At 39.8% G+C, this 8,210-nt stretch overlaps 2 protein-coding genes across 3 annotated transcripts; both read right to left on the bottom strand.

Annotated features, from left to right (window-relative positions):
• Positions 1-2,927: 2,927 nt before the first annotated feature.
• IFT57 (intraflagellar transport 57) lies at positions 2,928-4,658 on the bottom strand. Its single transcript, XM_036369341.2, has 5 exons — positions 4,263-4,658; positions 4,089-4,193; positions 3,622-3,999; positions 3,286-3,565; positions 2,928-3,205 (listed from the first exon to the last, which is right to left on the bottom strand). The coding sequence occupies exons 1-5, from the start codon at positions 4,557-4,559 to the stop codon at positions 3,033-3,035; spliced, it is 1,233 nt and encodes a 410-aa protein (XP_036225234.2). The 5' UTR covers positions 4,560-4,658; the 3' UTR covers positions 2,928-3,032.
• Positions 4,659-5,045: 387 nt separating this feature from the next.
• LOC118682161 (uncharacterized) lies at positions 5,046-7,994 on the bottom strand. 2 transcript variants are annotated; one of them, XR_004977834.2, is made up of 2 exons: positions 5,560-7,994; positions 5,046-5,351 (listed from the first exon to the last, which is right to left on the bottom strand). XR_004977834.2 is itself a non-coding variant. In XM_036369342.2 (2 exons), exon 1 carries the CDS (start codon positions 7,775-7,777, stop codon positions 5,804-5,806), a length of 1,974 nt encoding a protein of 657 aa, XP_036225235.2. In that variant the 5' UTR covers positions 7,778-7,991; the 3' UTR covers positions 5,046-5,351; positions 5,797-5,803. The 2 variants fall into 2 exon arrangements, 1 of the variants encoding a protein (XP_036225235.2); XM_036369342.2 differs by having other exon boundaries at positions 5,797-7,991.
• Between the last annotated feature and the right edge of the window lie 216 nt (positions 7,995-8,210).

Genomic DNA, 8,210 nt, shown 5'->3' with positions numbered 1-8,210 from the left:
TAATCCCAATTTAAAATTTAAAAAATATTACTTTTTAATTTGAATGAACTCGAAAAAATATGAATTAAAAAGCAAATTCTTTTTTTAATTCTTAATTATATGCTCTAGATTGAAATTTTCGATTTTATTTTGAATCCGGTAGTTGAAATTAAAAATTAAAAATAAATTTTTAATCCGGTTTTTGGGATTAAATATTTCTTATACCGTTTTTGTTTTATTGAGCCAGTCTCGTTTATATTTGAGCAGAAGTATATATTAAAATGCGTTATTTAGGATTACAAAATAAATAAAAAAGTGTTAATTCAATTATTTTTTTAATGCATTATTTGCAACCTTGGGCATAAGTAATAAAATAATTATAATAATCAATAATAGTAATAATAATAAATATAAATACTATAAAAATAGCAGTAAAAATAAATATAAATAATATAAAAATATCAATAATAACAACAAAAAATATGAAAAATAATTTAAGCACGATTTCAAAGTTGAGCATTTCCAGCTTGTAGTGAGTTTCAATATTCGACCCAGATTCTTTTACAATTAGAGCGTCCAACTTTGATGTTCGATATAAAAAGAGAGGATGGATCACAATCTAACTAAATGTTAGTAGACCTCGTAAAGCAAATTAATAATTTTATAGTTTTTTGTCGTGCTATGTTGTGACATTCGAAATAGTTGTGACATAAAATTGAAAAAAAAAGTCGCAAATTTAAAAAAAAAATCTGCTGTGTGTACAGCGGTTGTTCAACTCTATACCAAGTTTTATCGAACCAATATTACAAATTGCAAATACTTGTATAACCTTTCTAAAATGCTGTTGCTATGAGATGAGTTCGTGCTGAAAGGTTGCGAGTCGAGTTTTTCAATGTCCTGTTGTACTTGCAATATTCGTCGAACAGTGTTGTTCAATATCAAATAATACTTGTACGTATTTGCTCGTTTATTTCTGTGTATTCTTGTACCTGTTGCCCAAATGCAGTCCTTTTAGCACATTTCACTTGTATTTGGTTTTTTCCAAAATGCTTGAAGGATACCACATAACGAACAACAACATCACTGGTTTACCAAAACACACAAATCCGCTGAAACGTGCTTACCTACCACCGCCATAAGGCAAATAAACTAAATAAATTTACTTGTTATTTACTTGCAAAATTCATTGGCTCGCGTGTCACGTAGCGGCGCGTGGCGGCAATGCAAGTTAAACACGAAAGGACGTACAGGATCCTTACGCTCGGGCTCCTAATTACACATGAACATGTGAAACCAGTAAACACTGCTCCCCAACAGCATTTAGCCAAATATCCAGTATGTTTGTATGTATGAACAATTGCGCTGAACAATTCATGGTGATAAGCATCAACGCCTCTGCGCTTATCGCACTTCGAATCTCTGCGTAGGCACGCAGGCGCGTACGCCATTTACGCCAGCGAAGGCAATTGCGATGGCCGTGTTGCAGTTGCCGACAGTGGATTGCGTTAATTTGTTTACCCAGAGCAATGGCAAATAACAGCAACAAACAATCAACAAGCTAACATTAACATGATCACCAACAATCAACTACAATAACTGCAACAACAACAACAACAACAACAGCATGTAAAAATATATGTATAATATGTATGACAACGCCAACACAGGCGGTCGATCGCATTGGCGACCACAGCAATCGGCGAGCGCGGCGAATAAACAAACAAACAGTGCACACAAACGGACAGACGGACGTACGGATAGTGAAACAAATAAACACCTTGTATCTGACGTCGGCATGCCCGATGAGCACGAAGAGCAAGCGGAGGACGCTGAGGACAACGTTTCTGTGGCGACCGAGCAGCAAACGCGTTGTGTGGGAGATAGATAACAAAGTGGTGATAATTGCACTTAAATGCAACATATTAATGTACACATAAGCACATATTCACATACATATATGTATGTATGTGCACATACTGACACTCGGGCCAATGAACACATACAGGCACATGTTGTTGTGCATGTTTGTACATGGGCGACCAGGCAATTGTGTATTTGTGCAGGCGCACCAATTGCGACTTAATAGCCGCTGTCGCTTATCGCAATTACGCTGGTGGTCGCCAACGGTATCGGTGTTGGCTTGATTTGCGCGCCAGTGGCCTTTGTGTGAAACATGGGAAAATCAAACCTCAATACATACATATATAATATATATAAATGAGCGCAATCGTATACAGTTTTGTTGGCAACTTGCTCTGCAGGACATCGTTATTGCTTATCAATGAATGCCACTAAAAACAGTAAACAAACAAATACCTATTGGCCATGACTGCCATGGCCCAGAACACCAGCGATGCCAAACTAAGCGGTTAGAAGTAATTAAGGCGCAATGAGGCATAACACGAAGGCAGCAAAGACATATCTAACAACTCAAGATTTCCGTTGCCACACATTTCCATTGAAACACATATTTAGTTGGGGTTCAATGCTGAGATAAATAATTTTCACTTTTCCCAGAAGCAAGAAATTTGTCTTCTATCAATTAACTGTTTCACAGTGAACCCCGAACTAACTGTGTATTTATGCTTCGCTGGCCAAAATTTAAGAGTTTAATTTTGTTTTATTACACATTTTACGGAGACACGGAATTAAGCAGAACCGGCTGCCAGTAGCATTTATGTAGAAATAGCAGGGCAACGCTTTTGAAATCACGCTTTGAATATGTGACATCGAAGAAAACTTATGATTTTTAACCAATAGACGGGGTGTATATATTATATAATATGTATATGCTTCAACAACAACAACATACTTATGTAATCTAATGCCAATTTTGCTTGTAATAAAGCCCTAAAGCAGGCTTTCTCCGTGAAAAAAAAGTTGTCATAACATTTGCATTTGATCAAAATATACATATATTGATAATAACGTATTTGACTTTATATTAAATTCGTATTTAAACAGTACTTACATATGTATGTATATAAAAAATGTTTTCCAATATATCCAAAATCCAAAATATTGTATTAGTTAATTAATATTAAATATCTCCACTAAAAAGTCTTGACAGTTGCCGATTCATAGCCGGAATCCGTCTCAGTGAAACTCCCTGCCTGACGCATAATGTCCTGGTCGATGCCATGCACCAAAAGTGCCACCTCCAAATTTAAGTGCGCCGTATCCTCTTTAAGCTTATTTATCGCCTTCTTGATATTTACTACAGAACCTGTAAGAAATTTAATTTAAAAACAGATTTTTTTCATTCAATATAAGCATACTAAACGCTCATTATGAGCATGTACTCACTGCCATCGGACATGGATTGACCGCGTCGCTCCATTTCACTCTTCTTGATGTCATTCTCTTGTATAACGGTATTCAATTGCGTCATAAGCGCCTCGGTGTCAGTCTGCACTTGCGTTTGGGCATGCTGAACATTGGACAACTCAATGGAGATTTCCTTAAATTGCCGTATGAATGACTGCAGCTCATTATTCAAATGCTTCTCCCGACTTTCGATCTTCTCCAGACTGAAGGTGAATTCACTGTGCAGCTTTTTCAATTGCAATTGTGTGTCCTCAGAGCACTTGAAAGAAAAGCTGACTTTAGCGCACACACACATAATATGAATAAATATGTTACCTCATCTATGCCGGCTTTCAATGTCTCAATTTGACTGAAATGTGTGCGCCAATCGCGTGCATCAGCTTTCACGTAAACTTTTAATTGCGGCAGCACACGCTCGAACTCCTGCCGCCATTGCTGCTGATCAGTAAAACGTTCCGTGGCTGCATTATCGGCAGGCAAATCGATGTTGTGATTGCGATCTGCGCGCCGTGTGCGATTTATCCAGTTGAGATTTTTGAATCCACCACCACCATTCACTTCCATATCACTATCATCACTCAAAGCGGCATTTTGTTCATCTTCCAGCTTTTCCAATATGATTTCCGCATTATCCTCCAAGTAGTCTGTCGCAACCTCATCCTCCTGTGCTATGTGTGGCCGATTGTAGGCTATCTGTTTTAATTATTTAGCATTTGCAATTAAACGCTTCCACATATATATGTATGTATATATGTACTTATATACACCCACTCAAAACTAACCTGTGCCACTTTGTTGGCTTGAGTGGCGAGGATATCCAAGACGGTCAAGCAAATAGGGCCTGCACCGCGTATAAGCTTGTTGGGTGGGAAATCCACTTGTACATCCTACATGAGTTCAATAACGGTTGAAATAAAGTCAGAGACAGCACACTTTTATTGTAGCGTCAGCCTTACCATTTCGTCCAGTATTTGCACTATTTTGGCAATCACTGTGTTGGGGTCATCGAATTCCTGCGGCCGGTCCATTTCTTTGCCCAGCTTTCGGCATAGCCACCAGCAAATTAGCGTGAACATGAAAAACTGTTCACCAGGATTAAAAGATTTGACAAAGTAGAAACGCGAGAGGGGTTTCATTTTGTATTCATTCAATAGTTGCTTCTCGTAACTCAGCATTTTTAGCTTTTCCAACAGATCATCCGACTGGAATGTTGTCACTGGCAAATTACTTAACTCCTGAGAATCTCCTTGCATTTTTTTCGATTTTATTTTACTTGCTTTGACAAAGTGATGTATTTTTTTATAACCAAAAGGAAACCGAGCTAATTGTAAAAGAAGAAGAAGAATAGTAGGCGTTGTCAAAGTAACGGTTATGCCATAACAAAAGCTTTGCGAATGCAACTCATGTAGGGTGTATCTAGTGTTATAGATTAATATTTTAAAATAAAGTGGCAAATATAAAAATTCAAAATATTATAATTTTATATATATAATTAGTTTAACAAAAATTTGGCCAAATTACATATTACAAAAATATTTGTTTAAAGAAGAAAGCCAACAACTAGATGGCGCAGGTTATACTCGATTATATTCTTTTTATACCACCCTGTTCATCGCTGTTAATTTAACCCTAGTATGAATCATAGATGTCGCTGTTAACTCTTGTAATGAAAATGCAAAATAATTATTCGACCAGAGAATGTAAATGAATATTTTTTATCAATCATTTACATTCTCTGATTCGACTTCAATCAGTTTAATTTAATATATATTATATTTCCACAAATTGTTTAATTAGCACCATTTATTTACACTTTCATTACATAATTTTAGTTATACAAACTGCGTAAATATAATTGTCAAAAAAATATCAAAATAATACATCGACCAATAAGAACTACTATAAATATATAATATTATATATACATAAACATATACATGCGTAAGTACAAATCTCTGCTTCATACGTACAGAAGTGTGTCCGTTAATGGAAACGATGGGTAATCAGCTGTTGTATGTACATATGTACATATGTATGTATGTAATCTGTAAAAAAAAAATTTGATATGCAGAGGTATGTACAATATCCTTCAAATGAAAAAATAATATAATATAATAATAACGCACTGCAACAAATATGTTGTCGGATCAACGATTATGTATATAGTTTTCTTAAATTTATGTGTGCACACATGTGTTTTATGGTTTGATCGCAAAAAATATGAAATATAAAATAGTATATATGTGTACATACCTTGCTTCGTGCAGCCAGACACTCATAAATCTAATAATTATCTTTTTCGCCACATCAAGAATTTATAAAAATGTAGAATATTTCTTTGCTTCATAGTTTATTCCAACTGTTTGCATGCCAATAGTTTCTTCACAATACTAGCGCTACACAATCCACGGCTTTAACACGCTCAATCGCACATATGCACATACATACATACATATGTAAATATGTAAATATGTGTATTTACACATTTACCTCCGTTTCATGTGGAATCGGTGACATCGCTTTTGGTCGGATGCGTAAACGAAAGGTGATCGTAAAAAGGTTGCGCATACGTCTCGGTGTCTGTGTCATCGCCAATTATCTCCTCGTAGATTTTATAAGGCCGTTCCGTTGGTAATTCTTCGTAGGTGATGTGATGAGGTTTGTTGCATTTCTCATTGGCGTATGTTGCCACGCCAATATTATTGCAGTTGCACACAGAGCCGATGCCATTCAAAGGCGTCTCGTAGTCTTCGTTATTGTTAGTGTTGTCATTCAAGGCATTCGGGGTCGGCGGCAGCTGGCGCACCACATCGAAACGCTCCGCGCTCGTAAAACGCCTGCCGATATTGCGTTGCGGCCAACTAAAGGAACGATAGTACGACAAGTGAAACACCTTCTGACAATTGATCCACATATAGAGTAAAAGAAATAGTAGTGCCACGCCCACCGGCAGCATAAACACAATTATTAGCGCCTCGGCGCGTTGACTGCGTTTATATTCCCACGGACCGCCGTAGATTAGCTTGTAGGTGGAGGCGTTCACCACACCCATATTCCGTCCATGAATTTGAATACCTCTCACCATTGTCGGGGCTAGTGTTGTTGTTGTTTCATTCACAGGTGGCTCACTTTCCGTCACATTGTCCGCTAAAGCAGGCACTTCCACCGGCACGCATTGCAAACCGTTCACATTAATTTGCGAAATGTATTTGGCGTATTGGAAGGCACGGAACTTTTCGGGGTGTGTGTGCGCAAAGTCGAGCAACCACAGGCAAAGCCATGGATTACGGTCGATTTGTATACGCACTTGCTCCCAACTCAAGACGGTCACGGCTGCTGCATCGTGTAATGACGTCAGCTCATTGTCGCGCAAATCCAATGACTTTAGCGTCGGTGTGGCGGACATCAACTCCGTTAATGAGAGAATCTTCAGCTGATTTCCGCGTAGCAGTAAATGGCGCAGCTTTCTCAATTCACTCAGCCATAACAACGGCAATTGCGTCAAACGATTTTCGCTCAAATCAAGCGTTTCCACGGCCACAATCGATGTGTTGCTGCCATCGCTGAGAAAATCCACACGAAATTCATTCAAAGCATTGCCACTCAAGTTGATGTAACGCACGCTAGTTGTTTGCGCGGACTCGAGCAGCGTGAACGATTTCAAGGTGCAGCCGTTGATTGATATATTGCGCAGCAGCTGAGGGTTACTCACCACAACGGTGTCGTCATCGAAAGTGGTGCGTGTGACGACTAATTGACGCAGCGTCTCAGGCAGATGGCCAAATAGGTCGGACGTGATGTGTTTCAACTGTATCAGCTGTAGATCAGCAACGCCGGTGCGTTCAAACAAATCGCCGTCCTTCAGCGCCAACAAGGGCTCGTGCGCAATATAAATGCGCTCCACGACGCGTAGCGTATCAAACGCTGATCGCGCTATGTGGCGCAGCGTATTGCGTACGAAGTACAGTTCTCGCAAACGCGGCAGATTCGCGAACGCGCCTGTGCCTACTGTGGCCAATTCATTATTATGATAGCGCAGAATCTCCACCTCCAGAGCGCTGTTGTTCGCACCTGGACAACTGAATGGCTGCAGCGTATCTGCATGGAAGCGCTCCATATAGACTTGCGGCACTGTGCCGCAGTAGGGCAGATACTCCATGCCGTACGTTACCACGTCCAGCGGCGTGTGACAGCCATCGAGCAGCAAACTTTCCATTGGTCGAAATAGATAAGCGGGCGCGCGATTGTTTTCACCAGCTGTGTTTGTTTGGCAATCGATTTGCACCACCAAACCCGTGGATTGCGGTGGTTCGTCCACCCGATGCAGCGTTGCTTGTATGAGACATGCTTCACTGTCATTCCAACAGCTCTCAGCATCCACTATGGCGATAGCTGGTGAAATTCGCACCGCACACACAAGCAGCAGTGCCACGCTCCATCGGCTCACAGCTGCAACGACACGGCGACGCATACGAAGATTTAGACTTTATACTCAATTCCGCAAATCCGATCATCCGCTCCACGGCACGTCAAATGCAAATTCCGATATCGAACTGACTGAGCAACATGTCGAGCAAATTCACAAAAAACGCTCGCACTAAATTGTACTCCTTCAGCCGCCCGCTGCTGTGGCTCGCCAGTTGCGACGGTGGCTGCTGATTTTAATTTGAATTTTGAAACAAAACATTCAGTCAAAAGACAGCAGCGCAGCACCCCAACGTCCCCGACACCGCCAATGCCACAACCCACTACACATTTAATGAGCAAACGCTCCGTGTCGCCGCCAGCGACCGCCTGGCAAATACCGTGCACTCAAACACACTCGTCCATACATACATATGTATATACCAACGTCTAAGTGATTTTGTATATATTTGTGCGACGCACACACACACATATACACA

Source organism: Bactrocera oleae, chromosome 3 (assembly GCF_042242935.1).
Source record: "Bactrocera oleae isolate idBacOlea1 chromosome 3, idBacOlea1, whole genome shotgun sequence".
Taxonomy (NCBI): Eukaryota; Metazoa; Arthropoda; class Insecta; order Diptera; family Tephritidae; genus Bactrocera; species Bactrocera oleae.
This window is presented reverse-complemented; position numbering and strand designations above follow the sequence as displayed.